Raw genomic sequence first — 22170 nt, 5'->3', positions numbered from 1 at the left:
ATCCAAAAGACTCAATTTCAAGAGTGATGTAAGACAACAAGGAAAAGAGTCATCTGGAAGAATATGAATAGAACCTTTAGCATAAAAGAGAAAATTTGCTGAAAGCAAAAATCTAGGCTAAAAGAGAAGAGCAGGCTATCCCAAAAGACTCAATTTCAAGACTAGCATAACACAACAAAGAAAAGAGTCATCTAGAAGGATATGGATAGAACCTTTACCATAAAAGAGTAAGTTTTATGGAAGCAAAAATCTAGGCTGAAATGGCTCAATGAGAAGGATAGAAACACAATTTATCCATGTCTTGCAAACTAAGGAAGTAGTGCATTACTATAACCAAACTAGAATATCATGGAGGTCAAATCTTAGAACAACCGGAGGAGATCAAGGTTTCACTCCTAGACTACAAGGTTCCTATGTTATGAGTATATTATAGGGATAGGGAGCAAGAGATTTTGCAAAAAAATTGAACACAATGTTATTCTATTAAATATTAGAGTACACTAACAATCGTCTTGAAACTGAAACTAAAGCTTTCGCAATCAAATTGCATTAACCACACTTTTGCTCCAAATAGTTTAATCAAATTGTCCCAAATTTCCTTAGATGATTTTGCTAGATATACATGATATAACTTGGAATCAAAGAGAGTGCACCCAATAATGGCTTTGGATTTGTCATCTTTACTCTGCCATTACAATAATTTGAAGGCATATATAGGTGGTTTCTCATTCCCATTTACTATACCCAATAGGTTCTTGTGCATCAATTGCACCTGAATTTTTGCTTTCCAAGTGTGAAAGTTGAGGATTGGATCTTTATCTAATGGAATTCCCATAACCAAAAAATGAAAAAAGGCCCCTAAAATAATTTTGGAAAGTTAAAAATAATTAAATGCAAAAATTTTCCCTAAGTTTTTTTCATACAACCCATGCTCTAGCCGCTACAATACATGACAAGTGATTTTCACAAATTAATGCAAAAATCTATTGCACCATTCTTATAATCAACTAGCATGCAGTTTTATTTCTAGTGTGTTATGAGAGAATCATGCACTATGATTGTGCAAAGAAACCAAGCCACAACTGCTCCCATCATCATTTGCAAAAAATTGATTCGTTTGCGCCACAACCAAAAAAGGCACACCAGTGTATTCTTGCAAGTCATGGACTTCCTGTTTGCGACATTAATTTCTACCTCAAAAAGAAAAATCACACAAATGAGTTGTGACTACTTGTATCCTAGAAACTAGTTTTCGTGACCATGATTGTGTAGTAGCAACCTGTAACTCCCCACAAACCAGTCACAGGCACGATTTCCTCACTATTGAAAAACTTCAATGCGGCTTTGAAAAATGACATTATTGCCATTTAGGATTTGTGTCTATGAATATTTGTGGTTACTTGAAACTCTATTCCTCTCTTTCACACAGTAGGTTCTAATACAATATTGTGAAAACACAACACAATATCATTCTATTAGATATTAGAGTACAATTTACTATGAGGTTCATCTCCCTATATAGAGTTTGAGACATGTAACCAATAAACATGACACATAAGATTCCAAAAGCTAAAAACCTTAAGTCATTACAGTGACTTTATTACAAAGGTATGCTTTATATTCTAACAAGAGATATTCATTCAAAATATCCCATAATTGATGATCAAAAAGCCAGCAATGAAACTTTGTTTACAAACATCACTATTGATGAAGATTAATAAGTTGGTTTTGACATGAAAGGCAATGGGACTCCCAACCATAATGGCATCCATTCCTTATTCTTTCACCATTTGTGTGAAACGTTGGGAAGTAGCTCAAGAGCTCAAATCTTCTAAACCTATCCTCAAATATCTAAATTTCACTTCCCTAGTACTTGTTCCAATGTAGGTGGACGACTTTGGACCCATCTCTTTGGAACAAAGAAGCTTTGCGCAAGGAAAACAAATAATAGATGGAATGTTGACACCTAGGAAATTGTTCATTCTTTGATGGCAAGCAAAATAAAAGACCTACACCTAAAGTTGTATACATCCAAAGCCTATTATAAAATTAACTAGTTTATATTGGACCAAGTCCTCGATAACTAGATTTGATAAGGATTGGAGAGACTAGATACAAATTTGTTAGGTCACTCACTCTTTACTAATTTAAAGGCTTCTTCAGTAGCTCCTAGGGTTTACAACAAGAGGCCACTCTCTCCCCTTACCTCTTCATTATCATGCAACGACTCTAAGAAGAGAACTTGTGGAACTCAAAAAGAAAAAGAAAATAGATGGGTTAACAACTTCAGATGAATGTCCTCTCACTCACCAGTAGTTTGTTGATGATATTTTGTTTCTCTCTCTACCCTCCTTGGCAGAAGTGAGAACTTTAGAGACTTGATACAGAACTATGAGTTAACATCCAATCACTAGGTTAATCGAGCTAAAAAATCATATATTCTTCCTAAATGTCAAAATGGAGGAGAAAACCTTCATTTGCAGGACTTTGAAAGAATGGACCTCCCACTTCCAATCTTTGATTTCCAACTTCCCTAGACAAGAAAAAGAAAGAGTTACCTTTCTCCATAAATTTAGAAGCAAGCTGCCAGATTGACCTAATTCTTATTTTCAACAAGCAAACTTACTCAAGTCCATACCACAAGCTAGTCCTCTATATAAGTTCTCTCTTCTCTCGGCTTCTAAAATTATTGTTAACATTACAGATAGAACCATGAAAACATTTCTGCAGCAAGATACAATGGAAGCTCAGAAGTTTCCCCTTCTAGCATGGGGTGAGGTGTACGAGTCTTTTGGATCAAAAGGTGGGGGCATTCAAAACATCAGTATGCCCTGAATGTAAACTTAATCTGGAATTTCATAACTAGGTGCTCAAAGGCTTGGATCACAATCTTCAAGGATAAATATTTGAAACATAAGGATGCAGACTCTTTTATTTCATTAACGAAGATTCTGAAAATATCATCCATTTGCAAAAGTATGAAATCTGTCAATAGAAGGTCACAAAAACAGGTCTTTTGGATCAATAATATTGGGGGAAAAGTGGACTTTTGGAAAGATGTGTGGGTCCTTGATCAGCTTCTATGCTAGATCAGAAACCATGAAGACTTATAAGTCCAGACCACTAAAATGTGGAGTGCCATGATGAACAATTATTGGAATGAGCAAGTGGAGGTGGAGTCATATACAGATCCTATAAAAGAAGTTTGGGTGATGGGCAAGGGGATAAAGCCTCTAAATATCTCACCCTCCTCAACAATTATAAAACTCATTTGTGTGATTTGTGATTATAAAAAGTATGAAATCTGTCAATAGAAGGTCACAAAAACAGGTCTTTTGGATCAATAATATTGTGGGAAAAGTGGACTTTTGGAAAGATGTGTGGGTCCTCGATCAGCTTTTATGCTAGATCAGAAACCATGAAGACTTATAAGTCCAGACCACTAACATGTGGGGTGCCATGGTGAACAATTAATGGAATGAGCAAGCGAAGGTGGAGTCACATACAGATCCTATAAAAGAAGTTTGGGTGATGGGCAAGGGGATGAAGCCTCTAAATATCTCACCCTCCTCAACAATTTTAGACCTTGTGATTGTTAATTATTGTAGCGTTGGTCATACAATTTCATAATTCCGATGCATGATAAATCGATTACATGAAATCTGAATGTTAACATATATAATAATAGATAAACTATTAGTATATACGTTAACATTCAATGATAAATAAAATCAAATACGAGTTATGACATTTGCCACCAATCGCACCATTTCATATTTAACGAAGGCTGTGATTAAGCGATTCATGGTAAATCGCATTCCTTACGATCAGTCAAGCAAGCGATGATCTTAGTGTTTGTTAAGTGCTATTAATAAGTGGTACGTAGGGAAGAGATGCGTCTTCCCACGTGGGAAGACATATCTCTTCACTACATACCCTCTTATTCACATATATAACATTCATACGGTGAGAAGAAAAACAACACAGCAATCGATAAGTGTTGTGCATCCTTCCCTTCACACCACAGCAGTTTAAATTTAATTTCAGATTATATCTTCATCTCTTCTATCCTCTTGATCTGCATAAGAAATACCTGAAACAATAATCATTAGAATTAGATTGTCGGAGTTAGAACTCTGAATTTTGATTGAAACTATATTGATCACAGAATTTGACTAAACTTAACAGTGATTAAATGGGCAGGGATACAATGGCCTGGGAAAGGAGAGGGAGTAGTTTTTATGTACTGAGGGGGTGGCTACTTCAAGTTTTTAACCTCAGTTAAGGAAGTCCCTCCCTTAGGTCCCTGAAGGAAGACATGGTTTTCTAAGGATTGGCATTTCCCCTGTCTAGCTATTCATAGTAAATTTTGACACACAATCAATTAATGAAAAGGGGCTTCAACAGGCCAAGTAGATGCATTATTTGCTCAAGAAGTGAAGAAGAGGATGACTAACTACTTCATTGCCCCTCTGCCAGATATATTTCGAAAATATCATCCTTAAACTCTCTTTGGGATTTTAGCTATTCTATTTTAGATCATTTGGAGGCATGGAACAGCCCCACTTTTGTAGGGATTATCAAAGAGGAATCTTGACCGAGGTACGGTCTCAAAAGTATGGCTGCAAAGAAAAAACAAGGTCTCCAATAATAGGAAGAATGGAAGGATTTAGAAATCAAGTGATTGTAAACTCTGTCCATGAACAATTGTCCCAAAAACAAAGAATGCAACCCTTGAGATCTAACTACCTAAAAAAATGGCTACAACTCAGAAAACCTACAGTTAAGATGAAAGCCAAGCAGGAAAAATTGTAAATATTTCGATATATACAATAGAGACAAAAGGATCTATTTATAAGAGATTATAAGACAATGTTTCTTAAAAAACATTCATTAACAGAATACAAAATACAAAATACAGAATACAGAATACGAAACTTCCTAAACCAACTAAGATGACCATTATAGAAACATTACAATATTTTAATACCCTCCCTTAATGGTCATCGTACTAAATACCTGACAGAAGACATGACAGAATCTGCAGGTCTTTTGGTCACGAATGCAAAGAAGGCTACCCCATTCTCCTCAAAATGCTCTGCAACATTGAGTCTGCTGTTGAGACCCTCCTAAATTTGCAAAAATTTTGGAGACGACAAAGATAACCACAAACCTGATGTTGGGTAACAAAGTTGTCCCTCCCTTTATCCAGAGACATGGAGATCAGCTCATCAAACTGAAACTACGATTTTGACAAAAAAATCGGCAAACGCTTGTGCAGATCGTTCGCCCTATCAACTTTAGGTGCGTTCCAAAACAACCACAAAAGACCACGATTTGTGAAAAAAATCACCAAACCCGAACAATAATTTTTGAGGAAAAAGTGATAAAACCGAACAAATATTTTTTTAGGAAAAATTATAAAACTAAACAAATAATTTTTTAAGGAAAAAAATTATAAAACTGAACAAATAATTTTAGAGGAAAAAGGAAAAAATATAAAAAACCAAAGAAAATTATACAAAACTGAATATAATTTTTGAGGAAACAATTATAAAAACCCCGATATAATTTTTGAGGAAAAAATTATAAAAACCTAGATATAATTTTTGAGGAAAAAATTATAAAAAACCCAAATATAATTTTTGAGGAAAACATTATAAAAACCCAGATATAATTTTTGAGGAAACTATTATAAAAACCCAAATATAATTTTTGAGGAAAAAAAATTATAAAAAACCCAAATATAATTTTTGAGGAAAAAATTATAAAAGCCCAAACAATGATTAAGGGAAAAAAATCAGGAAAACCCACCCATAGCATGATTTCCTTCAAAAATGGAGTGGCAAAAACCCTCCCGTCACACTAACCAGAACATGGGAACAAATTAGACCAAGAGCAGCCACGAATCTGCCAAAAAGTCATCGAGTCACAAACCCGCGACACAAAAAAATATGTAGAAATCCTCGACCTAGAGAAACATGACCACCAAATGAACCATGTCGTCGCAAGAAGTCCTTTGGTGGAAAAAAATACCTTCTCGTCATGGGAAAACACCATCAAACCCAAAAAAAATATGACACCCACAAAAATACAACCCTGTAGAGTGGTCGCAGGCAGAGAAGGGTTGCCGCGTTGTCACAAAAGAAAACAAGAGGAAAATGACCCGTGAAAAAATGCAGAGCTGGAAAACAGAGAAAGCGACTCGCAATTTTTAGAACCGCCATGAACTTGCGAAGCACATGACCACGGAAATCCAACCCAACATACAACGCAAACTGGAAACCGTCCGCAATTGTAAGAAACCCACAATTCTCAACAAAAAAACCTTAACGATTTTTAGAATAGAAAAGCTTCGAAATAATTCAAAAATTATGGAGGATAAACCCACAAATTCTTTAAAAAAAAATGCCAAAATTTAAAAAACCCTATTGACCTGCTTTGATACCATGTAAATATTTTAATATATACAAAAGAGACAAAAGGCTCTATTTATAAGAGATTACAAGACAATGTTTCTAAACAAAACACTTGTTAACAGAATGCAAAAAGGGAAACTTCCTAAACCAACTAAGACGACAATTATAGAAATATTACAATATTTTAATAAAAAGGGGTTAAAAACCCTCAAAGATGGGAGATGAATTTTGATGGTACCTTGAAAGATAACACTGGTAAGTCAAGGGCTGAAAGCCTGAAGCTATAGATTTTCTTCTTTAATATCTTAAAGGCAATGTTGCTAGCTTTTTCCTACCTTATTTCTCACGGAGAGTGGATGTTTCATTTCTTGCTAGTGCTTGCTTCTGATGAGGTTTCATTTTCGGATTTCCTTTCCAGATTGGACCGGTCACTTGGGATAGCCTCTTTCAACACTTTCCTTATTCTGTGCGAGCTCCAAGTGGATGGCTTCTTTCAGCACTTTCCTTATGCTTTAAGGGGTCTTCATGCTGTAATTTCCTCTTTTCTGCTGTTTGCTTACTCGTTTTTGTGCATGGTGTGCCAAGTTGATTCTCCATTTTTTGGAGCACTCTGTCTATTTTTCCATGATATTTCCTGTTCTTCCCTTCACTATAACAATCAGGCACAGCAGCTTTGAAACATTTTTCTATGATAGTACAGATTTTGGAAGGTTTCCCTACAGAGTCATCGATTCTCTTCTCATGCTTTAACTTTCCCTGGGTATTGGCATTTGAGTGAGAGGGCAGCATCATTGGTGGTTGTATTTAGTCTAAGTGTTCTATTTGTAATTCTCTTCTCATGCTTTAACTTTCCCTGGGTATTGACATTTGAGTGAGAGGGCAGCATCATTGGTGGTTGTATTTAGTCTAAGTGTTCTATTTGTAATATTTCAAATGTTCCTCTTTAAGTAAATTTGTAATTAATCGGAAAAAAACCACAGTAATGTGTGTGAACACGCATAAAAAGTTAAAACCCACAACTCTTGTTCTCCAAAAATAAGAAGACTTTCTGTACCAAGAAACATGCTTGATATTTCTTTCTCATAGGGAAGTTTTAATTATCACATATCTCTCACAATATTATGTGTATTGCACCACTATAGATGCCATTCACCAATAGATTGTCATATACTAGACATATTGTACAACATAATGTAGTGTCCTTGCTACCAATTAAAGAAATATTAAATTTGAGATTCTATACATGTTCATAAAACAATTATTTCTCTAATATAAAACAGATTTTATCCATATTGGGAACCTTTTATACAAGACAAAGTTTGAAACTCGGACTCGGACTCAACTTGGCAGCCCAAAATTTTGACTCGGACTTAGGACTCAACACGGACTCAACAAAAAACTCATCAAGGACTCGCAAAAAAAAACGTAGAATTACACAAAAGAAAAAGAAATTAATTGACAACTTTAACCTCATTAGTGTAATTTCACTCCCAAACCCCCTCATTGTAGTCATATTTCTTATATGACAAAAGATCCCAATAGCTAGTGGGGTTTGGGAGTGGAGACCCTAATGGGTTTCAAGGGAAGCAATGATAAGCTGCACAAGGTGTTAGATGTGAGAAAAAGCCAACAATAGAGGGGGTTCCCCCATGGGCTGGAAGTAGACTCAACAAAAAACTTGGCAAGGACTCGTAAAAAAAAAACCATAGAATTACACAAAAAAAAAGAAATTAATTGACAACTTTAACCTCATTAGTGTAATTTCACTTCCAAACCCCTTCATTGTAGTCATATTTCTTATATGACAAAAGATCCCAATAGCTTGTGGGGGGTTTGGTGGTGGAGACACTAATGGGTTTCAGGGGAAGCAATAATAAGCTGCACAAGGTGTTAGATGTGAGAAAAACCCAACGATAGAGGGAGTTCCCCCATGGGCCCGAAGTGGACTCAACAAAAAACTCAGCAAGGACTCACAAAAAAAAAAAAAAAAATTAATTGACAACATTAACCTCATTAGTGTAATTCCACTCCCAAACCCCCTCATTGTAGTCAAATTTCTTACATGACAAAAGATTCCAATAGCTAGTGGGGGTTTAGGAGTGGAGACCCTAATGGGTTTGAGAGGAAGCAATGATAAGCTGCACAAGGCGTTAGATGTGAGAAAAACCCAACAATAGAGGACATTCACCCATGTGTCGGAAGTGTAGGTTCGAGAGCAAACAAAAATTTGGATAATTGAAAAGATGAAGCATAAATTAGAAAAATGCATTCATAGGGCAAAATTTATGTCTTTTACCATTTTTTCCACAATTTTTGGCCCAATGCCCTTTATTCCTGCCCAAAAGCTTGTCTTCTCTACTCCTTGCCTTGCTATTTCATTGTTCAGACCTAAAATTGTAATGTTCCTTTTTGTAAATGCCCTAGTTTTTACCCTAAAATCACATTTCAAGTAAAACAAGAAATGAAATAGGGTTAGCGATATCAATTACCAACTTAAATTGTTGAACAAGGGAGATGCTAGTTGAGGCCCTACTAGGGTTAGGGGCATTATTTTATTCATATGATATATCTAATTCATTAAAAGAGTTCAATCATAGGGAGTAAGGATAGGAGGCATGATAGGCTGCCTGAAGCGATCCTCTACACTAGGCCCAAGAGCAGATATACCATCCCTCTTCACCTCGTGGCCCTTTACTATCCATATGAGGGGGTGTATCTAGTGAGGAATCCTATAGCCTTTCCCCCTCTTCTTGCCACTCTTATTCTCCTCACTAAGATTGGGGTTCCTTAATCCAATAGTCAAACATGGTAGAGGTTTGGGGGAAACTGCAATAGGGTGTCCGGAACATCCTTCCACCACCATGAGGTGGTGTGCTTAGAAGAGGACCTCATTACTGTTTCCCCTCCTTGTATCCCTTTACCATCCCTATCATGGTTGTTTACAGCATTTAAGCAAACATCTGAGAATACACATTATTGTCTATATTCCATATATAATTATATAATGACATAATATCATAAGGTTGCATATATATATCATTCATGTGTGGATAGTATATATATATATATATATATACACATATATCATTCATGTGTGGGTAGTTGTACATATAATTATATCATTGCTATTTCATACCAGATCACTTGACCAATGTTTAAGGGCTGTATGCCTTAATCTGACCATCTTATATCAGATCTGTTCTTCTCAGTCTGTCTTTCTCAGATTAATTCGCCTGATCCCTGATCCTCTTTGTCGATGCCTCTCTTAGTGTTTGATATGCTGTTTATATATATCACTGCAATGGGGTGGAAGGTTATGATCTTTCTCGGGACATCATCTTTCAAAAAGTGACGACTCTTGACCATATAGGAAAGATTGCACGCAAAAATCAGCATCTCAATGGCTTGTGCTAAGACTTACAGTGGACACTTCAGAATGGCAAAATATGTCCTATGCCAAACCATTATGGCCCACGCAATCTGCTCTCCAGGAGGCCAAACTGGCGCATCATCTAACTATATACTCATTCGCACATTCCTGTGCTTCACAGCAGAAAATTGACCCGTCAGGGACAAGACTGTTACATGAAGTTGAATCACTGTCACTGCCTCTTTCTGTTTTGGCATAAATATGCGTGTTCAATGCTAATAACAGGGTCCAACCATTCAAACTCTTTGTTCATGGTTTAACCACACAGAAAAGTTGACTGCTGCAACAGTGCATGTTGATTCTCATCCCCATTTTTCTTACCATTGTACTTCTATGTCTGTTTATGGTTAAGATTGAATAAAATAACTTATTATGCTAGCTCACTGTTATGACAGTGTAATTATTTTCAGATGTGCCTTCAGGCTTATACTTCTCTTCCATTTTCAAGTATATAATAAGACATTATGATTTTCTTAAAAGTTGATCAATTGTCCCCACACCAGATCTCAAAATTCCCACCACTGACACAAGCTTTGAGAAAACCAAACTTCTCGTCAATGATATAAGATTAATTATTCTTCTCTAATTATCAAATGAATTAAATATCAGAGGATTATATTATATAATCATATAATTATCATATAATGATATAAATATATATAACAACAAGAAGTTATCAATGGAATTGGAAAGTACAACTACTAGTAGTAGTTGCGAAAAAAAATATTTAACAAGAGTTTGCGCACAATATTTAAACAAAGCATATGCATCAAATACCCAAGATATTCGGTAGCCAATAGGATCTTGTTATGAATTCAAAATAAGGGCACACTCTTGTGTCCATCGATTTTAGATAGCTAACAGATGACTTAGAGAGAAGCATAATAAATTAATAATGAAAACCGTACTTTATAATGAATAATCCAAAAATGTCTCTTCTGACAACTGTTATCAAGACCTTTTGCCACACTTGCAAATGGAATCTCATAGTAACCATTTACTTGAAAATTTTCACAATCTGAATAATTCCATCCTCCCTTTCAAACATCTGCTTTCTCTTTATGATTTCCAGAAAATAATGAATTTACAGGTTCTTTTGTTGCCATTGAACTATAATAGGTAAAATATTCCACATAATCCAGACTTCAATGTGTTTTTACTCGTTTATGTTCTCTACAAAGGAATCCGGTCATGCTTTCCAGAAAAAAAAAACATTCTTTCGATATTGAATAGGATAGAAAACCTCCATGGAAAAGATTTGAAAGGAGGGAAAAAAAAATATTGAGCTGAAGCTATCTCAACAATATGGTATTACAATAAAAAGAAACCCTCTCCACCAAGATAATCTGAAAGAAACTACATAACCATTCTAAACTTTAAACTCTTTTCAGTGCAAGGTAACCAAACCAAATAAGGCTTTTCAGAAAAAAGCTTTGAAAAAATGTTCTTACCATTGTAAGTGCCAAACATTGAAAGGTCTCATTACGGCCAATGATGTCATTGCGGACAGTATTGATGACCAGTCGTAGAAAGTCATGGTTCTCATTTAATAAGCATGAAGTCACTATGTATCCAACCTGACAAGTTTCAAATGTTCAAATTTCATTTAACTTGAATATAATTTGGATCAAAATTGGGTCCCACAAAAAAGAACATATTACCAATAATAAATAAAATATATTGCCAAAATAAGTATCTTTATCTGAAATTTAAAATTATTGCCTTTGTGACTTCCATATAACAAAACCCACAGGACACCATTAAGTAGAAAACATGATCACCACAACACAAAAACATTCCTCACACATATGTAAGTCAACATAAATAAATAACACTTACAATAGTCTGAAATGCAATGATAAAAGATGATTAGAACCTACACATTCACATATAGCAATTAAATGACATCAACCAGCCTCACTAATAGCACAGTGACATTCATATTTGTTTCTTCTTCTCAATGGATAGTCTTTTCACCTGAAACTTAGACACGCTATATTTTACGTTTCAATTTGTTTCCATGCTCACTTTATAACAAAATTGGGCTTAACTTCCATGTCCAATTTATAACAACATAGACTAAAGCAAAAACTATTAAAAAGATAAAACCTAAAACCTAATATATAATCTGATTTCAGCAATAAATGCCTGCATGAATTTACTGGACATTTTGGAAGAAAGCAACATTCACTTGCAGAAGCCCAACAAAAGAATAATCAATTCATAAACAGAAAAGATTTACAACACCTGTTTCTCTGGATACTTTGGAGCAGATATAAGGGAAACAGTCTCCATATGCCCAAAGTCTACATCATAGCCAAGCATATAAATGTAAAGCATCTTCCAAACATATTTTTTCTTCTCGTAAGGTGTTAAACCCTGTCAGAAAGAAAATATTTAAATGTTAACAATAATTGTATTTACTGTCTACATCTGGTTTTTAGAAATTTTTTGAACTATTATATCATGATTTGCTTTACAATATGCACTCCACCAATGGAAAAGAATGTTGCCAAAAGATTCAGGCCAAAACAGCCCTTGATGCTGAAATAACAAGAATGGCATGCAAATAAACCACTAATAAATCCTTCCTAAAGTCTCTTTAATCGTTAATAGAAATAAAAGAGGTACATCAGTTTGCATGTATAGCATGAAAAGCAGGGCAACTCATATCAAGAACAAAATTTTACCAAATCACATAACCTTATTGACTAGCCAAAGCAATAAACAGTATCAATCAAAAGAGGGCAACCTGAATGATTAAGTCATAGTCACCAGGAAACACCATTACAGAAATGTGGACCCCATACCCATCCTCACACACAGTTTCTGGTGACTACATTTATATCTAATGAATCCATATCCATATTCTTTTACTTGTGTACCATAATTTGATCGATGACCCACCCCCACACCAGTACCCATACCCCTACATCTCTAAATAACTACAGATTAGTAACCTAATACTTAACATGGATAGTGCAAATCAAAAATCTGTTTAAAGATCCAGTGCACATTTTTTAGAAAATATCTAAACAATTATACATAGATAAATTTTGCAAGTAAATCAGACTCTACGTGACAGGACAAGTGTGCTCTGCTTTCCTTTTCTTTAAATTGATACACACTCAATCAACGGAAAGCAACCTTAATGATTGACCACTTGGAGCCTAACACCTAGTGCAAGTTAAATACAGTTCACATTTTAGTGCATAGTGAAAAAAATTATGTGCACATAATATTGCATTGAAATTTGAGACTGCACATGTCTAGACAAGCATGCCCTTGTTTTCTTTTCTCTAAACCAAGAACTAATATGCATTTCACCTTCATTCCAACATACAAACTATAGAAAAAATGAAATTGCTTAGAAAAAGTGCATGCTCGGAAAGAAAAGAAAAACTGTTGTGTTCTTGAAATGGCAGCACAAAAAATATAGAAAAACAAAAGATAAAATCACAGGGATAATTGATTAAATTCAACAAAAGGGAAGAAAGTGACACTGAAATTTTACATTTTTGATGGTGAGCAAACTTAAAAGTTTTTCAAATGCCTTGAAGGTGAATAGGGAAGAAACTTGGAACAATTAAAAACTGTGTTCAAAGTTGTAGAATCTCAATTTATCAAATAAAACCAGTTTGTGTTAGTTGTATAGAAATTAGTTTTAAGAAAGCACATTTTAAACATTTAAGAATAAAATGAAGTGACGGTAGAAAGCAAATACACTCCACATTGTCATCAGGGTCAAGGATTAGTCGTGAGATTAGTGGAGTTTATTGCCCACTAATGTCTCAGTTCAGCAGACATCCGCCCAACTCAAACAACATCTGAATGAATTATGCGTAAGTTTGACATAAATCTTAAATCTGGCATCAAAGGCCAAAGAAGTTCATTTATTTGGCGCAGCCCCATCAAGGGAAATGTTTCAACAAGCAGCCTAGCCTATAAAAAATGAGTTTGCAATTGCTTTGAATAGACATGAACACTGAACCATTACTTCAGCACATATTGCATATTCACTCTCTGAATGTAAATAAAATTTATGCTATCTTTCAACAAACGATTTCAAAACAAATAGACAAGTGACTCTTTTGACCTGAGAGTAGATTCAGAGGTGGGGTAACTTGAAAACAACTTACAACTTCTGAGAACAAACAGAAATAACACCAATGACCAGAGGATGGTCAGAGATGCAAAATACAACGCCAATACACAAAAAAAAAATTAAATAAAATTTAGCTAAGATCTACCCTCTAATAGAAGACATCAGAATGTGGATTAAAAAAAATAAGTCCTTGGAATGCAAACATCAAAGAAGAAATCGTTCAAATATATGATACTGCCTTTAGAAAAAACATGATTCTTTTTTTCATTACTGAAAAGAGACAAAACAAAATAAGTGATCCATCAATGTCACAATACATCAAGCTTTTAGTAGATAGATACAACAGATAAGTTAAAGTTTAGGTAAAGCCTAAAAGGCTAAAACCAAATAGCAAATGTCTTATTCTTTGTGTCCAGGCAGTCTAAGAGCTCTTAAAACCTGATCAGAACCTCTTCCATCATTCCTTGCATTTTCCATGTCAGGCCCATGGAAGATCTATGTTGGCACCTCAACTAAACATGCGCCCACAAATATGCAGCCTCATCATTGTCAATTTGGATCGGATCCTCTAAATTTGTATTCCATCTTGCTAATAACAAAGAGTATCCTTAAACCTATGGGCAAAGGTTCTCGTCTTTGAAAGGTGATTATTTATCATGTTACTATTGACCAAGTAGATAAAGCAGTGAGTTTGGCAAAACCCTATACAACAAAGGACCCAGAAGTTGAAAAATAGGCAAATGGAAATTTCTCTAAAGCTCTAATGCTGATCCCCATCCTTTCAACTGGATTCTATTTGCCTGTGATTATTCAAAGAATCAAAACATAGTTACCATAAGCAACAAAGTTGACTTTATAAATTGAAATATTTTTATTAACTTACAGTCAGCAATTTTGACCCAAAAACCTGTGAATAAATTGCAATAAAATTGTGATAAAACACCATTGCAATTTTTGGCAGGTTTTTGACTGCATATTGTGATTGTTTTGTTTCTTTCAAAAACCCTAACCCTAAACCAATTTTTTCCAATTAAGTCACAATTAATTGAAAAAAGCTTTATCTTTTGGTTTACCAATTTACTCCCAATAATGATTTTCGCTACTATGATCCAAACCTTCCTTGTTCTGCTGTATTAAAGAGCATTGAATTCTGCAAAAAATAAGATTTCAATGGCAGTTCGTAACTACTCCTTTAGCACTTAATTACCACTCACAGCACTCTCATGGACATCTCCACAGCCTTTCTTGGTATAATGCATAAGCTAACAGACAACACAATGCTCATCCTACAAACTTCCATAAAAGACAATAAAGCAAGAACATCGGCATAAAGAAGTGTTGTGGCTACAGTGACTGTTTTGTCTGAACTCAAGTATTATAGCAATTAATATATTTCATTATTCCATATATCCCAAGCAAAGAAATATAAAGATATTCACAACACTTACTGTACATTTTATAAGCATATTGTATCACTCAAAGAAATTAAACGAATATAAGAGACCTAGGTTGGCTTAAAAAATAAAATAGTTTGAATGTGATAATCAAAATTTAAACTTTAAAATAAATGTCTAATTAAAAAACATGTTTTTACTTCTCTCTCTGCCATACATGAGCACATGGATACTGCACGCACACCAGTCACACAGGCATATAACGAAAGGGCAAGGTAACTAAAACACATAATAAATAACAAAAAAAAAATCTAATAGTACAGGTTAAGATAATAGAACCAAGTTAAGTATTACCGAAATCACAAATAATGATTATAAACACAATCATGTATTCTTTGACAGTCCCTGCCTGCCTGGTCAGCATACAAATTATTCTTAACTAATAAAATGTAGATATTTGTTATATCCTATATACTACCTTTATAACATGCTCCAAAGAAGCACAGATTCAATTTTACTAAAAATGAACTTTGATAAAACCATCAGAATTCAAGATCGAGTTTACATTTTTATCTTCAACCAACCATCCTTAATCAGCTTACACTGGTCTAATATTGTGAGAATATTTCAGCACATCATCCTTTTTCTAAATAATCCACATCCATCTATTGTTTTGCCAATAAAATTGTCAATAATTGTTGCTTTGCTTGAAAGTATTTTCTAATCTTCCGTCTTCAGGGAGATATAGTCTGTCAATATTGATAACCTTATTAGAATGTGCCAATACGTAATTGATTGATGACCATGATAATAATATCAGTATCTATGTGATTTGAAGTTCACAGGCAGTGATTTTTTAATTTTTAATCCCTAGATTTCTCTTCAAATACTTTATCCTATCAATCAGTTAGGTTCCTTCTTGTTCTGTCACAAATTGGATAAGAAGTCTTCCTATCCCTTCTTTTTCACTTCAAATTTTATTCTAAATATGTTGAGCTAAAGGTTGTTTGGCATCATATTTTTTCTTTCCATTCATCGATGTTTAAGCCTTCAATGAACTTCTAATACAATGATTCTTCAATTCCCCTGAATACTCTTAAACTATATACATCCATTTCTTCTTTACAGTACTTGATTTGTGTCAAAAAAAATTGATTTTGCTTCGAAAGTCTCGATATGTTCTACTTCTTTTCCCTATTCTTTTAACCATTTATTTCAAAAAATATATTCAACTCTTCCAAAGTCATAGCAAACTTGTCAATGTTTTTCCACCAGTCATATGTTTGTCCTTCAAAAGGAGCACCATTGTAAAATGGAAGAATCTTTTCCCTTAGCATAGGGCAAAAAGTTCTTCTGTATGGCAATACTACTGTTGACGATTAACAAAATTCGATTAATTATCATCGCTTTATGTGTTCACCAATTCATTTGCCTCAAAAAATATATAATGGTATTTTAAAATTTTTGGTACTTAACATATACCTTTTAAGTCTCTTTATGCAGTCACCTGGTGACCCTTTTGAAAAAGAAAAATTTCTTCACCAATTTGGTTTGCCAACAACGCCTGAACAATTTGTTTCCACACCAGCAACTCCATCTCCAAGCTGTCGTTTGTCAATGTGGGCTTTGATATCTTAAATCCTTCATAATCAGTAGAATGTTTGTTTCATTGTCTTCATTTGGGTGTCCAATTTGTTTTTAAAAGCATAGTCAGACAACACTACTTATCGTTTTATCTTGCAAAAAGGTGCATGAGAAACTGAAAATTATAAATTCCATTCCAACAGGGATCTTTTCTTTGTAGAAAATAATGTTTTTCCAATGTTCTCTGCATTTGCAATCTTGGCAGTCCCTTCACATTCAACTTTCCATGCACTCATCATGGTCACTTCTGCATGCAGTTATTTACAGTAAATCATTTGATATTGAGATCTATCTATACTCCAAATTTGGACCATTTCTTGCTTAATTGATTTCCTAATAGTTATATGCCAATGTTGCACATTATATTTTATTCTATTAAGCCACATTTTAACAAAGATGACAATTTTTAGATCATTTCCAAGCAACTCATCAATTGGTCTATGAGAGCTCTCTTGTGAAAGACCACGAGGAGGTTTTTCTTTCATTTACCTCATATCTTGTTCAAGGAGATGATTGACCTCTCTGAGACTTGAATTTGTGCCCTCCTCACACGCACCTTTGCCACAATGTACATCAACCTTCTTGCTAAGAAATCTCATGTCATGTGTCTTCTTTTTCTCAGTATTTGCTTCATCCCTCTATCTTTACGAGGTTATGAATGTTGTCTCTTTCTCCTCCTTATCAGATAAGTGGATGAATGTTGTACAAATGGGATACATACAGTGCAGTTCACACCATCATTGAAAGGAAATAAGTAGGTTTTGATGGAATGCCATACAGTTTTTTCAGAATGCCATGGCTTACTAAGCATGCCGAAAAAACAATTCCTACAGGAATTTAGAATTGAATGTTAAGGCAACAAATAAGTATTCCATAAATTCCACTTCTCGTGATTAGAAAGAACCTAAATTTTGACACACACTTGCTCGTGCAAGATTGTTGAGCACACTGCAAGATGTACGGTCTGACATCCCCAAGCCATGTCATATGATCTAAATACAAACTATGACAGTTAGACTCGTGGAATTAAATTCTGCTCTGCAATCCCAACCACAAAGCCTACATGGATAAAACTTGAAAAATGCAGTACACTTGAAAGGTTTCTAGAAATTCAGAGAAAACCAGTCCCGAAGCGATCCTTCAAGTTCTATCCTTCAACTTTGATAATTTCTACTTGTCCTAGAGCGAGTACCAGCCAACCTAGGCCATTTGACACTAATGCTACGAACCAAAATTCACAAAATATCAACACAACTGGAGCTGTTTGACCTGCGATAACTCCGCAACTTCACGCGGAATTCCTAAAATGTATCTGAAAATTTTGATTTTCGAAAATCCGAACTATTAGTTTGTGAATTTCATCTCTCCTACAATTACATACTGAGTTTCCAAGTTCACTCTCCGATTTATATTCCTTTTATTCACACCGCACCAAATTCAGGATGTTAAATGCAACCCTAAGGAGTCTTCAAACAACACTCCAAATAATTCTTTCGCACTATCGCCCGCCTCACAAATTACAAATTTTCCGAAAAAATTATAAACCAAAAGAAAATCTAACTCATTGCCTAATCAATCCCCGATAACAACAATTATCCACAATTTTTACATGCGCGCATTCCCCGGATCTCCGCAAATAAGAAAAGATCTTCACATATTTCAGGCAATGAAAAAACCTAACGTAATTTCTCAAACTGAACAAAGAAAAAATCGCGACAAGATTACGAGAATAGGAACATTACCCGTTCATTTTTAAACTTTGTCCGGATATTTCCTAGCTCTTTATCGACTCTTTGGCGCTCCTGCTCTTTGTTCTGACAATTTCTTACGTCGCTTATGAACACCGAAAGCCCTCGCATTCCAGACAGGGCCATTGTTTAAGATCCAATCCAACACAAACACAGATCAAATAATTTTTGTTCAAAGATTTTGGCGGCTTCGGCTCAGATCCAGACAGACATTAGATCTGTTCTTGACGCGAATTTCTATGCCCTAGCCGACTGCATTCGAGTCAATTTATTCGGCCTCTGCTCAGATTGAACATCACCGAACGGCGAGTGAAAAACATAGAGAAGAAAAAACACACAGAAGAGAAGACTTTTTTGCCCTCTACATAATGTGTTAACGTTATTTCGTTTTTTTAGTATTAAACGGTCTTTGGCTTTATTAACCCCACGTTAGGTAAATGGAATTGCTGTGTAAAAAAAAGCGAGAATTTGTCAAAATAGTTCATATCGATTGGATCAAGGTTGGCAAAAGGGCCCAGCCTTACGGAGAGGTACATTTATGTGTATGGTATCATATGCCTTCTGTGTATGTATGTATGTGCGCCCTCACATTTTTTAAATTATTATTATTATTAATTTATTTTTTATTGGCGCTCATCAAATTGAATGTTGTGCTTTACACCTTGGCCTACCCCACTATACTTAAAGTCTTACTCTTATGTTTCCATTTTTATTGTTTGATAAATGAAAAGCCTTACTTTGGTCCATCACTTCAACCTTTTGCCTTTTCAAAGGTGTTATTTCACTTCTAGAAGGATTGTGTAAGGAAAATTTTGTGAAGGGAAGAAAGTCTTCATGGTGACATTAGAAATACTTATGTCATGCTAGTATCAAGTAAGTGATAGATTTTTGTATTGGATTTGGTTTGTGATATGATTTTATTTATATTTATTTTATTTTTATAAAGAAATAAATTTATATCATCATCAAGTAGATCGGTTATATGTTCGTAAATTTTTGGTCTTTGATCTTTTTTGTTGTCATTAATTCAATCCATCAAGATATTTAACTAACAAAATTCGTTCGCTTATCAAGTAACGAAGTTTCTTAATGATGTTTCCAACCACCACTTTGACATATTCATTTATCTAAAAGGTGAAGTGGATTGAATTTTTAATCCCAAATTTTATTAGATCACTCATGTGTGCAGCATATCAAGTTCAGACAAGAGAAGGAAAATGGAGCAAAGCACAATAGGAGATATCAACAAGTTCCCAAACAACAACGATAAGAAAAAGGTGGTGAGAACAAGCCCCATGAAATAAGATTCCAAAACTGATGTGTAGAGTATGGGTACTCTCCTTAAAGAGTTGGAAAGTAGTGAAGAAGCCAAGAAGAAAGACAAGTTTTACAATCAAATGTCCATAGGAAATGTCAACCTATAAATTTAGGAGTAGATTTAGCACTTACGAATTTCAAACTATTGGCTTAGTTCCAAAGTAAAAAAGTTAAAGAATAGTGAAATAATAGCTAAGTTCATTAGAATGTGGCCATAAATGGATCATCAAAGCCCAAATCAACCAAAAATGAGTTCAACTAGATCCAAAGGTAAGCTTTATCGATTTAGGGTTCTAGGAGATTGTCTTTCAAATAGAAGTTGCTCATAACAATGTGATCAAGGGGGGCTTGTGGTTCATGGGCAACTTGGGTTTGTATTTAAGATCACAATTGTTGGGTTTTGATCTATGCCTAGAAATGATCAAGGAGGCTTTGCTCTAGATTTGACTATATAAGCTACTACAAGAGGTGAATTTTTTGCCTAATTGGGAACTTGCTTGGGGAGTATTCTCATTATTTTAAAACAACATGGGACAAACAAATTTGTTTACTTCATAAGGAAGGATATGTGTGAAAATTAACCTGAGCAAACCTATGAAGCACTCAATCGAGCTTCCATCTTCCTTGGCCATGGAATTCAAGAACTAGACTATGAATGCCTCTCAATAAGATGCTTTAAGTACAAAAAGATAGGTCATATTGCCAAAAAACATATTTCAAACGAGGGCAATTTGGGGGCTTGCTCATTTAAGGCACACCCAACTTCATCAAGGATTATTTCAAAGGGGAAGGATTTTCACAAGGAGAGATCATTGTTGAAGGGACAAAGCACATTTTGAAGGAGCATTTGGGTCATACCCCAATAAAACATGGCAAGGTAAAAAAGGAGATCCCAAATAACATGATTGCCCTTGTAGAATTGAGAAAAACTTGTCCCCTCAAAAAGGCAACAAGTAGCAAATATTTTGGTTAACAAGGTTTCACTAGCAATAAATTCTTGTTGGAGTGAGTTTAATAAAGATTTTGAGTACAAGGGTGAAATTAACAAAGAAAAATCCTAGTATTTCTACAAGGTGAGGTAAACAGTTTAAGGAGAGAAATCCCATAGCTATGGATGTTAGAGGGGTCAATGAAAAGGGTAGGAAATCAAAAGTCAACAAAGTAAAAATGAAGGCTTTAGGGGATCTAGAAAGAAGATCACATTCCTCGATGGAAAAATATGGCAAACTTAGAGGCAAACATCTCCTTGGAGGGAAGAACTTCTGAAAATTGTCGGCCAGAATATTTGTTGCTTCAATGGCCTAGAGAAACGCCATCTAGTCAAGTAACTGATTGAATTGGAATGCCTGGACATCTTGCTTAATTAAGAGTCTAAAATGGAAAGCAATAGTTTATTAGATTTAGTTCCCAAACTTTGGTAAAATGGTGAAGGAATAGCAGTGGATGTTGATGGTTTAGTGGGTTAGCTTGTCATCCTTAAAAACAAACTAATAATTTCAAGTATGTGTGTAGATAGAGCTACCTTATTTTTTTAAAATAATTTTTAGAGATTTACAAGGAGATGACAATAAGATTATTTTCAATTAAAACTAGATGTTGAGAGTATATTAAAAACTTTAAATATTCTCCTTCAATGGCATTAGGGTAAGAGCACCAGTAGTTGTTATAGCTATCTTCATGTATCCTAAGCTCCTAAACGATACATTAGGTTTCAATGATTTTTTTGGGTTGTCTCTATATGTGATTTAACTACGTATAGCTATTGTTTTGTCTTCTAGGTAGTAAAGACAAATAATGTGGGCTCTACTATGTGTGCAAGGGTCAAAAAGTGGTCATTTCAAAGTGTCGTCCAAAACATATTCCCAATTGCATGATTACTTGTTTGCTTTGACAACCAAAGAAATGGCACAATTGATACAAAACTTATGCATAAATGTCCCAATAATTGTGCACTATTGGCATTGTAGACGCCTAAAATTGTCCTAGCCTAATTAAATAAATATTTTATTTATTTAATTGTTTTATTCTAAGCCTTCTATTAATTAAATAGATTTTTATTTATTTAATTAATTCACTAATTTCTTCTTCTAGCCTTTCACTATTTAAATAAATA

General features: G+C 34.6%; 1 protein-coding gene across 1 annotated transcript in view; it reads right to left on the bottom strand.

Annotated features, from left to right (window-relative positions):
- The window catches only part of LOC131068330 (AP-2 complex subunit alpha-1), a 69099-nt gene extending 49967 nt beyond the window's left edge, over positions 1 to 19132 (bottom strand). Inside the window, exons 1-3 of the mRNA XM_058003506.2 lie at positions 18735 to 19132; positions 12097 to 12228; positions 11301 to 11426 (exon numbers count right to left, since the gene is read on the bottom strand). Coding sequence (XP_057859489.2) covers positions 11301 to 11426; positions 12097 to 12228; positions 18735 to 18866 — 390 coding nt within the window. The 5' untranslated portion in view covers positions 18867 to 19132. The remainder of the gene's footprint in view (positions 1 to 11300; positions 11427 to 12096; positions 12229 to 18734) is intronic.
- Between the last annotated feature and the right edge of the window lie 3038 nt (positions 19133 to 22170).

This window comes from Cryptomeria japonica, chromosome 11, assembly GCF_030272615.1.
Source record: "Cryptomeria japonica chromosome 11, Sugi_1.0, whole genome shotgun sequence".
Taxonomy (NCBI): Eukaryota; Viridiplantae; Streptophyta; class Pinopsida; order Cupressales; family Cupressaceae; genus Cryptomeria; species Cryptomeria japonica.
Note: the sequence above shows the minus strand (reverse complement) of the source record. Positions and strands in the feature narration are given on the sequence as shown.